At 36.2% G+C, this 15,988-nt stretch overlaps 1 protein-coding gene across 1 annotated transcript in view; it reads left to right on the top strand.

Annotated features, from left to right (window-relative positions):
* CPNE9 (copine family member 9) overlaps positions 1-15,988 on the top strand; it is a 929,037-nt gene that overhangs the window by 471,918 nt on the left and 441,131 nt on the right. The window contains exon 7 of the mRNA XM_053720970.1: positions 7,016-7,092. Coding sequence (XP_053576945.1) covers positions 7,016-7,092 — 77 coding nt within the window. The remainder of the gene's footprint in view (positions 1-7,015; positions 7,093-15,988) is intronic.

Raw genomic sequence — 15,988 nt, forward strand, 5'->3', positions numbered from 1 at the left:
TAAAGTGATTGTTATAGTAGTAATAACCTGGAAGTAAGTGGTCGCCTCATTTTTGTTGTTGTTCATTTTATGATTCATAAATCCATGTTTTCCTCAACTATTTAAGGGACATGATACCCAAATGTTGAAGTACTTGAAAGTGATGCAGCATAGCTGTAAAATGCTGACTAGATCACCTCAACATCTCTATGTAAAAAAAAAGGAAGATATTTACCTCAAACTTTTCTAAGTATTCACACCCCATTGTACAGGGACTTTAAGGAGCCAATCAGGATACTCGTCCTGCGCAGGCACAGTCATGTTATTTACCTATTCAGTTTAAACAAATTTACTATGAAATCTCGTGAGATTTTAGTAAACTCTCATGAGATCACAGCAAAGCAATGCATGACTTCAGCACTGCTGAATGGCTATTGTTTTTTTTTCCACTTACAGCTGAAGTATAACTGTTACCAGAGCACATACTTTTGTAAGCTGAAGAAATTTTTAGGTAAAATATCTTCCTTTTTACATAGAGATGCTCAGGTTATATTTTCTTGTCAGCTTTTTACAGTTATGCTGCATCACTTTCAAGTGATTTAGCATATGAGTATTATGTCCCTTTAAAAAACTAAGAATCAAAATCAATGGAAAAGTGGGTGAAGGTAAAAATAGATGATATTGTTAGGGTTCCCACCTCAGCTATGTTTTCCTGGACACTTATGAGTTACACATGCTGCAGGGTGTGCAGAGGGGAATATGAATGAATTTCACCTCTGGACAGCACATGAATAGTAAACCTCTACAGCACTATTCATGTTCCTCCCTGCACACCCTGGCCCACCAGCATGTATAACTCATAAGTGTCCAGGAAAACATGGCTGAGGTGACAACCCTAGATATTGTGTGAAATTCTATATAGGATGAGTTTTGGTGGAACAATTTTTTTGGACAGGAGTAGAAATATACACTATATACTGTACATTGTCAAAATGGTTAAACCACCCCTCTGGGAAATCCAAATTTTGTGTGATTTTAGAATGTATGTAATATTTGTATGGTTGGCTATTTTATACCTACTCATTTTCTGTGTAAATGAAGGTGCACTGTAACAAAAAATAAAACATTCTGATTTTTAACTGCTCATTTTAAAGGAATACGAAGGTCAAAAATTAAACTTGCATGATTCAGATAGAGCATGACATTTTTAGATACTTTTAAATTAATTTCTATTTTCAAATTTGCATTGTTCTCTTGTTATCCTTTCTTGAAAATAATATTTATATATCTTCCACTACTGGGAACTAGCTGGTGATTGGTGGCTACACACATTTGTCTCAGGCCATTTTCCCATCAGATGCTTTCAGCTAAATCCCAGAAGTGCATTGCTGCTGATTGGTGGCTGCATATTTATGTCTATTGCCATTGGCTCACCCATGTGTTCAGTTAGAACCAGTAGGGCATTGCTGCTCCTTCAACAAATGATACCAAGAGAATGAAGCAAATGTGATAATAGAATTTAACTGGAAAGTTGGTTAATATTGTACACTTTACCCAAATCATGAAAGAAAATCTTTGGGTTTCATGTCCCTTCAACTGTGTATGCCATAGAAGAGTTATAATTTGTAATTATTATTAATATTTCATATGGTGGGTTTCCCCATATTATGATAACTTAATTTATTTTCTAAAAATACTTGGTCTGCTGAAAAAAATAGGTATAATTAGTGTGAGAACCTCACAGACAAAAAAGTTGAAATGTATGTGTAAATGTAATGAGAGCAATAAAAAACAGCTCAAGCGCAGTTGTGGGAAACGTTCCAGAAGTTAAAGGGTTAAATGCTGCTATTTTATATGGATGACAGAACAGTTTTTTTTTTAATACAGTCTCCCTTTAATACTATTTGGAAATAGTGATGACAGATTGCTACTTATTTTATTTAGCTCCAGATTACGAGTGAAGCACAAAAATATTGCACGGAAGCTTTGCGCTCACGAAAGACACGGCATGAGAACCAAGCACAGCGCAGTGACGGGCATTTATATTTCTTTAGTCCTATTGATGTTTTAACATGGCGGTTGGAAATGTTCTCATTTTAATGGGGATATAAACAATTGCAAGGAAATATTGCATATCAATTTTATTTTTGTTTCCCATTTAAGATAGCTACTTTTGATATATACTGTTTGTATACCCATATGTCATATAGGGGATAGATAGATGATTACAATTTAGCTTTTTGGGGCCACATTTAAAAATGGTAAAGTGGAAAAATAGACCATAATTATCACTCTCAAGATGATTATCTAGACCAGTGAGGGTCCACTTCCTAACACATGGGGCTGCAGATTAACCCCTTAACGACCGAGGACGTGCAAGGCACGTCCTACAAAAACCAGGAGGTGGGTGGGCGGCCCATCACTGCAGGAGGCGGGAGTGGGGCAGGAGTGGGGCGGGAGGAGGGACGGGAGGGTGTGTGAGAGGGGCGGGAGGGGCGTAATAGAGGGGCAGGAGTGGGTAGGAGGGTTCTGTAGGGGGCAGGAGCGGGTGGGACTGCTACACTATGGAAAGGAGTCTAGTGCATTGGAAGGATGGAAAGGGAGATAATAGTTTGGAAAATGACCTGGGAGGGGGTAGGGAAATAAGGGGGGGCAGCTACACTATGGAAAAAAGTTTATATTTATAAAAAATATCAAATAAAGCCAAACATTGTAGCAAAATGGGTACTGGCAGACAGCTGCCAGTACCTAACATGGTGGCTAATAGTTAAAGGGGGGAGGGTTAGAGAGCTTTTTGTGGGGTCAGGGAGGTTGAGAGGTTGGGAGGTAAGGGACGATATTTCCCTGCAGAAAATATATATAAACAAATAAATACAGAAAAACTTTTTATTTTTATACTGGCAGACTTTCTGCCAGTACTTAAAGGGACAGTCAACACCAGAATTGTTGTTGTTTAAATGATAGATAATCCCTTACCTTAGATTACCCATCCCCTAGTTTTGCATAGCCAACACAGTTATAATAATATACTTCATACCTCTGTGGTTACATTGTATTTAAGTCTCTGCAAACTGTCACCTTATTTCAGTTCTTTTGACAGACTTGCATTTTAGCCAATTAGTGCTCACTCCAAAATAACTTCACGTGCATGAGCTCAATGTTATCTATATGAAACACATGAACTAACGCCCTCTAGTGGTGAAAAACTGTCAAAATGCATTTAGATTAGAGACGGCCTTCAAGGTCTAAGAAATTAGCAAATGAACCTCCTAGGTTTAGCTTTCAACTAAAAAAACAAAAGAACAAAGCAAAATTGGTGATAAAAGTAAATTGGAAAGTTGTTTAAAAATCACATGCCCTATTTGAATCATGAAAGTTTTTTTTAGACTTGACTGTCCCTTTAAGATTGGGGTGACCTTTGGGGGTGGAGGAGGTAAGAGGGCTGTTTGAGAGGGGTCAGCGAGGAATCAGGGGGTGGGATGTGTAAGTTGGGAGGCTAATCTCTACACTAATGCTAAAATGAACTTTACAAGCTACCCAATTAACCCCTTCACTGCTGGGCATAATACAAGTGTGGTGCACAACGGCATTTAGGGGCCTTCTAATTACCAAAAAGCAATGCCAAAGCCATATATGTCTGCTATTTCTGAACAAAGGGGATCCCAGAGAAGCATTTACAACCATTTGTGTCATAATTGCACAAGCTGTTTGTAAATCATTTCATTGAGAAACCTAAAGTTTGTTAAAAACTTAACGATTTATTTTATTTGATCGCATTTGGCGGTGAAATGGTGGTATGAAATATACCAAAATGGGCCTAGATCAATACTTTGGGTTGTCTACTAAAAATGTATATATATATACATGTGAAGGGTTATTCAGGGATTCCTGACAGATATCAGTGTTACAATGTAACTATCGCTGATTTAAAAAAAAAAATGGTTTCTGAAATAGCAAAGTGCTACTTGTACTTATTGCCCTATAACTTGCAAAGAACATGTAAACATTGGGTATTTCTAAACTCAGGACAAAATTTATAAACTATTTAGCATGGGTGTTTTTTGGTGGTTGTAGATGTGTAACAGATTTTGGGGGTCAAAATTAGAAAAAGTGTGTTTTTTAAAAAAAGATAAATTTCATCATATTTTATATATTTTTTATAGTAAATGATATGATATGATAAATATAATGGTATCTTTAGAAAGTCCATTTATTGGCGAGAAAAACGGTATATAATATGTGTGGGTACAGTAAATGAGTAAGAGGAAAATTACAGCTAAACACAAACACCGCAATTAACGGTAAGAAAATTGAAAAAAAGGGTCTGGTCACTAAGGGGTTAATAATTTAAATCCATGGCTATTAAACACGCACTAGTGTATTTCTTTCAAACATCACATGACCAGATTTCGGTAATATTGCAGGGTACCCCCTGTCTGCTGTTCCTCCTTCTAGAGATCTCTTTTAAGGTGTGGCCACCCCAAAGCACACATTTTTAGTTAATTTCTTTATGGGGCTACAAAAACTATGGCACATATATTCTTAGTTCTTTTTTTACCCAGGGGCCACGAAAACAAGTGCAGAGAGCAGCATTACTTCTAGATTCTAGAATAGATATAAAAAAGAGCTATCTTAATATTTCCTGATAGTCTGCTGAGGTCCAATAGTATTGAGATTACAAAATTTAGTTTAAAATTGCTGAGTCTTGCTTGGTCTATTGAGATTGGCAGATGACCTAATGCCCAGACCTATACTCTCAAGGGGAGGATTCATTTCATTTTGTGCCTGTAAACTGATAAAACTGTCTGACCTGAAATATTAATGCTGATCTAATTTAAATTTTGCATTCATTTGAAATTTCTCTTATTTCTATTTAATCAGGCGAACTAATAAATATTGATTGACCTTTTTAGGGTCACAGATATTTTTTTTTAATTAATTCATGTCACCTGATAACACTGGGTTGACCAGCAATGTGGTAATAAAATGATCTTTTTTCTTATGATTTGCCACAAATATAAACATACCTGATTCGTGTCAGAATGTAAAGGTTCTGTTATTTGTTGCCAATCAAACTATCACTATTAAAAATAATTCTGAAATGTCTTATGTGATAATTGCGTAGTTTAGACTTGTGTTAATTTATCTAGTTAGTGATAGTTATATAAAAATTGTAGTGTTTATGCTTGAACCATTTATTTTACGAATGTAGTTCATTTCTTTGAAATGTTTATTGATTATATTGCTATTATTTAGTATTGATTATTTTCTAATTAATAAAGCTATTTTTGCTTATTAATATGGTGTCTGTATAAGTAATAGATGTATCACAGCTAAAAGGATTCATGCTCTATTTGTATTATCAATTGCAATTAATATAATTCAGAGTGCAATTATATTGAACAAATTACCCTGCTGCAAAGTTGGTAACCACTGTTTTCATATATTGAATTAACAGAATTATATAACCGGTCCAAAATAATTATTATGTTCTAATACATAATACACTTTGCTCATATTACAAGTCCAAAATTATTTTTTTATTGCCTAATCAATAGTCTAGTGTAGGGCTTGACAAACCCAGGAGCCAGGGAGCAACTGGCCATTAGAATTCTACCTCTGGCTCCTAACGTTTTTGGTTTATTCTCCATATATCTATATAGAAATACCACTGCCTGGCTCCTAAAAGTATGTCTGCCTCCTAAACATTCTTACTGGCTTCTACTTTTTAAACGGATTTGTCGAGCACTGTTCTAGCGGCGCTAACATCTTCATAACGGCTAGTGCAGGTGAGCTAAATCTATTACATATTAGACTTCTGTTGGGGCGCCCATTAAAATTGATGATGGATATCACTTGAGCACTAAGCTGAGGGTACGCTAAGCAGCAGTAGAGTTCTTCATGTAGTTCTGAGCTATACTATTAATAAAAATAATAATGGTTTACATCAAGTCTTAAACAGTGTAAAATGTTTCGAAAGTAAATCGGCTATGTTTTTGTATATACAAAGTTATTGTCTAACAGATTTTAATTTGTTCCTGTGGTGTCTACTACTTTTAAATGTTTTACTGAACCAAAAGCCTGGCAAAATATTTAAGTGGTCTCTGTTGAGTAGCTAAGCGTGCAGGCTTGTTTTAAAGGTGCATTAAGGAGATATAAAAATGCTTTAAGACATGACTCGACAAATCTGTTTAAAATTTAGGAGCCAGTAAGAATATTTACGAGCCGGACATATTTTTAGGACCCAGACAGTGGTATTTGCAAAATAGATCTATGAAGAATAACCCAAAAAGTTAGGAGCCAGTGGCTATCTGGCTTCTGGGTTGCACTATTGCAGGAGTTAAACCATAAAGTCAACTCTGGAGTGGCAATTCACTGGCGATCTTGAACTGAATATGATTGGTGGTTGGCAGCTACGCATGTTGGCTCCCTTGATTGACTCAGCAGACAAGTGCGTCACACCAGCTGTGTTTTGCCAGTCCAGATCTGATTTAAACAATTGCTTTAACCCACTTCCAAAACACATTAGAGCATATTCTTACTGCCCTTTTATATGTTTTACATAGATTTATTTAAAGAACATGAATCCCCATTTTTTCTTTTCATGAATTAGATAGCACATACCATTTTCACCAACTTTCAAATTTACTTTTTGTTTGTATCCTTTGTTGAAGGAGCAGCAATGCACTAGTGTAACCTTGCTGGATAGATAGTGTGGGCCAATGACAAGAGACATATGTGCAGCCACCAATCACTAGCTAGCTCCCAGTATTCCATTGCTGCTCCTTAGCCTACCTAGATATGATCTTAAACAAACCATTTCAAGATAATGAAGCAAGTTAGATAATCAAAGTAGATTGTAAAGTTGCTTAAAATTATATGTTCAATCTGAATCATGAAAGTTTAATTTTGAATGATTGTCCCTTTTAATTACGTTCCTGAACATGTTACTCCCCAGCTGTCACCTATTACCCTAATATTTTAAGATTTGTATACTATATCCCAGTTACATGTGATTGCATTTTTTGGTCCTTAGGATTTCTTGGGACAGATGTTTTGCACTTTGGGAGAAGTGATTGGATCACAAAGAAGTCGTCTAGAGAAACCGCTCACGTGAGTTTGTTTAACCATTCTAAATAATTTGTGTCTAGCTACAGTCTTGTCTAGTTGTTTACTCGTTATCCTCATGTCTGGGTGACAACTAGTTAAAGGTACAGTCAACGACAAAATTGTTCTTGTTTAAAAAGATAGATAACACTTTTACTACCTATTCCCCCAGATCTTCACAACCAACATTATTATATTAATATATTTTATAACATTTAAACCTCTAAATTTCTTTCTTTCTTTTTTATATATCTTTTTATTATCTAACAAAAAGGCATGATTATACAATAATACAGAATGATAACAGAACATAGGAAGGTTATCAATATAAATAGTCAGTAATACAATATTTGCAGACGTAGTATCAAACCAAGCAAAATATTCCATAGTAGAAAGGAAAAAAAAACAAAAAAAACATACATACTCTGTAAAAACATACTTTAGAATTCCTTCCAAAAATATGTATTCAATCCTCGAGTTCCCAGATAAAAATAACAAATATCCCAAACATACCTATTTGTTGTCGTTTTTACTATTATGGAAAAAACAAAAACGGAAGAGAACTCTCTCAGCCCTCGACCCCTCCAAACTCACCCCACCCTACAAAATGTGCTTCCATTCCGCAGGATACCAATCAGTAGCAAGAATCGCAAGGATGAATTCAGGCGATTGCCTCATAGGCTGGAGAATTTGAAGTTGAAATGCTAATGGGAAAAATATAAGAACCTTATCCCATTTATTCAAAAATAATTTGTTCTCAGAAGTGGACAAAGCGTTGTATTGCTCCACTGCTATTTGTAATCTAATTTCTTTAAAAAAGAGACTGAAACTGGGACTATGCTTATCCTTCCAAGATTTAAGAATAAGCTGTCTCGCAATGAGAATGGCTGTATTAATCAAATATCTGTTTTGAAAATTCAAATTGTTAAATAACAAAATATATATATTTATTCAACTATTCTAAATGTATTTCTGTTTCTAAGCCACTGCAGACATCCTCTTATCACATGCTTTTTTATTAGCTTTTCACAACAAGAGACTGCTAGTTCATGTGGGCCATACAGATAACATTGTGCTCTCTCCAGTGGAGTTGAGCATGACCCAACACTAATTATTTAAAATGCAAATAAATAGCCATGTGATTAGGGGGCTGCCAGAAGAGGCTTAGATACAAGGTAATCACAGAGCTAAAAAGTATCTTAATATAACCAGGTTGGCTGTGCAAAACTAGGGAATGGTTAATAAAGGGATTATCTATCTTTTTAAATAATAATAATTTTAGAGTTGACTGTCCCTTTAAATGTGCTATCAGCCTCCAGACAATGCTAGTGTATATTGCTATTGTTGTAAAATCTGTCTTAAATTGTCATCAGTTGTACACAGCTTCTGGAGATATAAACACCTTGATACATCAATAGTTCATGCAGATGGTCCCAGACTAATTGCTATCAGACTGAAGATTTCTGATCCAGAACAAATGAATCTATGATATAATTTCCCCTTCTCATTACATATCTTATTTTATCTGTTCTCTAGGAGGGGCAAAGTTTCCCAAACCTCAAAATGCCTATAAATACACCCCTCACCACACCCACAATTCAGTTTAACAAATAGCCAAGAAGTGGGGTGATAAAGAAAGGAGTAAAAAGCAAAAGTGGAGACTGATCTAGTAGAATGAGCTGTAATTCTCTGAGGCGGGGCCTGACCCGACTCCAAATAAGCTTGATAAATCAAAAGCTTTAACCAAGAAGTCTTCCTGAAATCTTTAGTAGCTTCAACATAATATTTCAAAGCTCTCACCACATCCAAAGAATGTAAGGAACTTTCCAAAGAATTCTTAGGATTAGGACACAAGAAAGGGACAACAATTTCTCTACTAATGTTGTTAGAATTCACAACCTTATGTAAAAATTTAAATGAAGTCTGCAAAACCGCCTTATCCTTATGAAAAATCAGAAAATGAGATTCACAAGAAAGAGCAGATAGCTCAGAAACTCTTTTAGCAGCAGAAATGGCTAAAAGGAACAACACTTTCCAAGAAAGTAGTTTAATGTCCAAAGAATGTATAGGTTCAAATGGAGGAGCCTGTAATGCCCTCAAAACCAAATTAAGACTCCAAGGAGGAGAGATTGATTTAATGACAGGCTTAATACGAACTAAAGCCTTACAAAACAGTGAATATCAGGAAGTTTAGCAATCTTTCTGTGAAATAAAACAGAAAGAGCAGAGATTTGTCCCTTCAAAGAACTTGCAGACAAACCCTTATCCAAACCATCCTGAAGAAACTGTAAAATTCTAGGAATTCTAAAAGAATGCCAAGAGAATTTATGAGAAGAACACCATGAAAGGTAAGTCTTCCAAACTCGATAATAAATCTTCCTAGAGACAGATTTACGAGCTTGTAACATGGTATTAATCACTGAGTCAGAGAAACCTCTATGACTTAGCACTAAGCATTCATTTTCCATACCTTCAAATTTAATGATTTGAAATCCTGATGGAAAAACGGACCTTGAGACAGTAGGTCCGGCCTTAACAGAAGTGGCCAAGGTTGGCAACTGGACATCCGAACAAGATCCGCATACCAAAACCTGTGAGGCCATGCTGGAGCCACCAGCAACACAAACGATCGTTCCATGATGATTTTGGAAATCACTCTTGGAAGTAGAACTAGAGGCAGGAAAATATAAGCAGGATGATAACACCAAGGAAATGTCAGTGCATCCACTGCTTCCGCCTGAAAATCCCTGGACCTGGACAGGTATCTGGGAAATTTCTTGTTTAGATGAGAGGCCATCAGATCTATCTTTGGAAGAACCCACATCTGAACAATCTGAAAAAACACATCTGGATGGAGGGACCACTCCCCCAGATGTAAAGTCTGACGGCTGAGATAATCCACCTCCCAATTGTTTACACCTGGAATATGAACCGCAGAAATTAGACAGGAGCTGGATTCTGCCCAAACAAGTATCCAAGATACTTTCTTCATAGCTTGGGGACTGTGAGTCCCACCTTAATGATTGACATATGCCACTGTTGTGATATTGTCTGTCTGAAAAAAAATGAATGGTTCTCTCTTCAACAGAGGCCAAAACTGAAGAGCTCTGAGAATTGCACAGAGTTCTAAAATATTGATTGGTAATCTTGCCTCTTGAGATTTCCAAACCCCTTGTGCTGTCAGAAATCCCCAAACAGCTCCCCAACCTGAAAGACTTGCATCTGTAGTGATCACAGTCCAGGTTGGGCGAACAAAAGAAGCCTCTTGAGCTAAACGCTAGTGATTTAACCACCACGTCAGAGAGTGTCGAACATTGGGATTTAAGGATATTAATTGTGATATCTTTGTATAATCCCTGCACCATTGATTCAGCATACAAAGCTGGAGAGGTCTCATGTGAAAATGAGCAAAAGGAATTGCGTCCGATGCTGCAGTCATGAGACCTAAAACTTCCATGCACAAAGCCACTGAAGGGAATGACTGAGACTGAAGGTGCCGACAGGCTGCAACCAATTTTAAACGTCTCTTGTCTCTTAGAGACAGAGTCATGGACACTGAATCTATCTGGAAACCTAAAAATGTGACCCTTGTCTGAGGAATGAAGAAACTTTTTGACAAATTGATCCTCCAACCATGTTTTCGAAGAAACAACACTAGTTGATTCGTGTGAGATTCTGCAGAATGTAAAGACTGAGCTAGTACCAAGATATCGTCCAAATAAGGAAACACCGCAATACCCTGCTTTCTGATTACAGAGAGTAGGGCACTGAGAACCTTTGAAAAGATTCTTGGAGCTGTTGCTAGGCCAAATGGAAGTGCAACAAATTGGTAATGCTTGTCTAGAAAAGAGAATCTCAGGAACTGATAATGTTCTGGATGAATTGGAATATGAAGGTATGCATCCTGCAAGTCTATTGTGGACATATAATGTCCTTGCTGAACAAAAGGCAGAATAGTCCTTATAGTCACCATTTTGAAAGTTGGCACTCTTACATAACGATTCAAAATTTTCAGATCCAGAACTGGTCTGAATGAATTTTCCTTCTTTGGGACAATGAATAGATTTGAATAAAACCCCAGACCTTGTTCCTGAAAAGGAACTGGCATAATTACCCCTGAAAACTCCAGGTCTGAAACATACTTCAGGAAAGCCTGAGCTTTTACTGGATTTGCTGGGATGCGTGAGAGAAAAAATCTTCTCACAGGAGGTCTTACTCTGAATCCTATTTGGTACTCCTGAGAGACACTGCTCTGAATCCATTGATTTTGGATAGAATTTATCCAAACATCCTTGAAAAACCTTAATCTGCCCCCTACCAGCTGAGCTGGAATGAGGGCCGCACCTTCATGTGGACTTAGGGGCTGACTTTGGTTTCTTAAAAGGCTTGGATTTATTCCAATTTGAGGAATGCTTCCAATTGGAAACAGATTCCTTTGGGGAAGGATTTGGTTTTTGTTCCTTATTTAGACGAAAGGAACGAAAATGATTAGAAGGCTTAGATTTACATTTAGGTCTTTTATCCTGAGGCAAAAAAACTCTCTTCTCCCCCGTAACAGTTGAAATAATAGAATCCAACTGAGAACCAAATAAATTATTACCTTGGAAAGAAAGAGATAGTAATCTAGACTTAGACGTCATATCAGCATTCCAAGATTTAAGCCACAAAGCTCTAAAATAGCTAAAGACAAGGATCTAACATCAATTTTGATAATATCAAAAATGGCATCACAAATAAAATGATTAGCACGTTGCAATAAGCAAACAATCCTGGATATGTCAGAATCCAATTCTTGTTGCGCTAAATTCTCCAACCAAAAAGTTGATGCAGCCGCAACATCAGCCAAATAAATTGCAGGCCTGAGAAGATGACCTGAATAAATAGGTTTTCCTTAGATAAGATTCAAGTTTCCTATCTAAAGGATCTTTAAAAGAAGTACTATCTTCCATAGGAATAGTGGTACGTTTAGCAAGAGTAGAAATAGCCCCATCAACTTAGGGGGATCTTTTCCCAAAACTCTATTGAAATTGCTGGTAAAGGATACATTTTTTTAAACCTTGAAGAAGGAATAAAAGAAGTACTCGGCTTATTCCATTCCTTAGAAATCATATCAGAAATAGCATCAGGAATATGAAAAACCTTTGGAGTAACCACAGGAGGTTTAAAAACAGCATTTAAACATTTACTAGTCTTAACGTCAAGAGGACTAGCTTCCTCAATATCCAAAGTAATTAACACTTCTTTTAACAAAGAACAAATATACTCTATTTTAAATAAATAAGTAGATTTGTTAGTGTCAATATCTGAGGAAGGATCGTCTGAATCAGATAGATCCTCATCAGAGGAGGATAAATCATTATCCACAATCTTGCAACAAATGCACTTAGCTTTGGTAGAACCGATGTCAGGCAGCAAAGTTACAACAGATACTTCTGAGACAGGATCAGATTGAGACATCTTGCAAAATGTTAAAGAAAAAACAACATATAAAGCAAAATTATCAATTTCCTTATATGACAGATTCAGAAATGGGAAAAAATGCAAATAGCATATCCCTCTGACATAGAAAAAGGCAATAGGCAAATAGCAATGGGGTAATAAATTAATGAAAAAAATTATGACGCACAACGTAACTGAAATTTTTTGGCGCCAACAACATCCGGAAATGACACCCTTGCGTCACTAATGACGCAACCCTGTGTAAGGACTCAGCGTCAACTACGACGCCAAAAATGACGAACTTGCATCAACGGATTTACTTTAGCGCCAAAAAATTTGCGTGCCAAGAATGACGCAATAAAGTCTAGCCTAATACTGCCCGCAATTTGCAAGAAAATGTAGTCAATTTGAAAAACAGGTAAGAAAAAAAATATTTCTTAATATGTTTATTTTCCCAATATGAAACTGACAGTCTGCACAAGTAAATACATTAACCTGACTCATGGCAAATATAAGTACGATACATATATTTAGAACTTTATATAAATGAATAAAGTGCCAAACCATAGCTGGGGTGTCTTAAGTAATAAAAAACATACTTACCAAAAAGACACCCATCCACATATAGCAGATAGACAAACCAGTACTAAAACAGTTATCAGTAGAGGTAATGGTATATGACAGTATATCGTTGATCTGAAAAGGGAGGTAGGAGATGAATCTCTACGACTGATAAAAGAGAACCTATGAAATAGATCTCCCGTGAGGAAAACCATTGCATTCAATAGGTGATACTCCCTTCACATCCCTCTGACATTCACTGTACTCTGAGAGGAATCGGGCTTCAAAATGCTGAGAAGCGCATATCAACGTAGAAATCTTAGCACAAACTTACTTCACCACCTCCATAGGAGGCAAAGTTTGTAAAACTGAATTGTGGGTGTGGTGAGGGGTGTAGTTATAGGCATTTTGATGTTTGGGAAACTTTTCCCCTCCTGGTAGGATTGTATATCCCATACGTCACTAGCTCATGGACTCTTGCCAATTACATGAAAGAAATTATGTTTACTGAAATTGGTTTTGCAAATGTTATTTTAGCTGATTTTTGTTATTTAAATAAGAAAAATGTAGTTTATCCACAGCCCAGTAGAGGCTGGAGTGAATACTGTGGATTGTAAAACCTTGAGCCTCCTGCATTTTGCAAAGTATTATCTTATGAAGTGCAGGAGCTAATTTATAGCTGTCCCTAACTAGCCACAGCAAAGCAGATAAGATAAACAGTACTCAAGTTTTTTTTCAAGGGATTTGTATTGGACTGCTAAACAATGCAAAATTTGCTAACAAAATGACGGTTTTTAATGCTTCAAAAGCATTTTGTGGCAATGTATTGTAGAATTTCTGATGTTTATATAAAAATGACTTGAATGTCCCTTTAAACATCACAGACCAATTTGTTTTCCAATTAAATTTATTGAAGGGGCGCTGTACTTTAAAAATTCTCCCATTGAATGTGTTCCCAATGATCTGCTTTACTTACAAGAGTGCTTTAAATTGTTTACGTACAGCTATTTTACATTTATTTTGTGATTAGACAGCTACTTTTGCCTGTTGAAATCCCCACCTATACTGAACACATGAATACAGCAGTATTCTCTGAGAAAAGCAATGTAAACAAAATGCAGCAACAGAAATCAACTTTCCAGTGGGGTGGAAGATAGGGAAGCATTTTTGCATGTAAAATAGCCAGGCTCATTGGTCCTCCATCATATAATTTACATTTCAATACCTAACTACTGGACTGTGTGTATTTGTAGAGAGTTCAGCCCATCTAAAGAGGCATGTTCCTCAGAACAGTGGGTGATGTATTTAATGAGCAAAACCAGCTATTTCAAATAGAACAATAAACATCAAGAAACTCCCCATACATTTACTCTGCAGCTGGTATCACAAGTAATTGGGAACACATTGGTAATGAGGAAAATGAGGCAATGAAAGCTCTATAGCTCAATTTGGGACAAGACACTTTTACTAAATATAGTACACTCTGAACTGTGAGTTTTATTCTCTTCATAGTTCATAGGTAATTGCATTTAGGAATCTGATATTATAACATACAATTGCACTTTATACTGTTTAAGCTTTGTAAAATGTGTCTCGCTGTGTCAGCAGATCAGCTGAACACGTTATGTTCCTTGGGGGTGTGTTTGAATTTTTTTCCCCATTTGAAGTGTATTCCTAAAGCCTGTGTAGGTCTTATTTACCTATAGTTGTATTTTCATTACCAGCAAGGTTGTCTTGAAATGCAGAATAATATATGGAAAACAAAGAAGCATATTCAAAATAAGTTGTTCTGAGAACATTTTATTATAATTTCTGCTTGTTTTAAATGGACAGATTTTAGCAATAGCAGAAACCACCTTTTAAAATCTCACAGCCCCTTGTGAGAAGCTGTTTTCCAGGGGGCTCTATTACTCTGTAAGGGGAAAAATGCTGCATCTTTCAGCAATTCAGCCTCTTTATTGAAAGGATAATTAAAGGGACTGTAAATGTAAAAAATAATGTTACATAATTCTGCATACTATGTAACATTATCTTAGCGGCAGCGCACCCGTGAAACGCTTTTGAAAAAGAAGACATGACCAGAAGAGTCTGGAGAGGAGACCAGGTAAGTGCACCTTTGAGGGGTAAAATCTATCAGATCTTTTGATTTTGAAAGCTGTTGCTAAGATAATGTTACATAATTGTGCGGAATGATATAACATAGTTTTTACATTTACTGTACCTTTAATTGCTTTAGGTAAAAACTGTTCTTGTCCTTCTCCATAGAGAGGCCAAAAAAATAATAATCTGTAACCTGAATATGCTGCAAATCAAACAGCTGGTTTATGCATTTTACAGCATTTTGAAATCCTAGGTTACCGATTTTGCTTGTGGCTTCTCTAGGGAGAATGGAACAAACTTGAAAAGCACAATTTTACAAAGAAAACAAAATACAAGATGTGTTTAATATCCCTTTAACTAATATAGAAAGGGTTACCTCTGCAATTATGTAAGCTGTTAGCTATCTGAACAGGCTGATGAGCAAGAAGCAGTTATTCTTGATTTTAATATGTACTTCATTAGCCTCTGTTTTTGTATTACATTTCACTTTTTTTTACTATTTAATTACAACTTATTTACAAAATACAGAAGAGTGTTACAAACATTAAATATTTTTGTTAATCAAATGGGTACAATATACTTGTGCCTTGGGGAATGGTTAAATAACAAATGGAAGTGTAAGTTGACTGCTCATCCTTAAAGTGCCCACACCTATTTTTTGTCCCAGTTCAGCCTGGTTATGTATAGTAAATCAATGTGTGCCTTACCTTATGTTAAACATTTTTTGTCAATTTACTGTATCTCTGAAAATTGTGGCTTTAACTCTGGAGTACATCCTGAAGATTTCAGATTTCTATACGGA

The sequence above is a fragment of the Bombina bombina genome, chromosome 7 (genome assembly GCF_027579735.1).
Source record: "Bombina bombina isolate aBomBom1 chromosome 7, aBomBom1.pri, whole genome shotgun sequence".
NCBI lineage: Eukaryota > Metazoa > Chordata > Amphibia > Anura > Bombinatoridae > Bombina > Bombina bombina.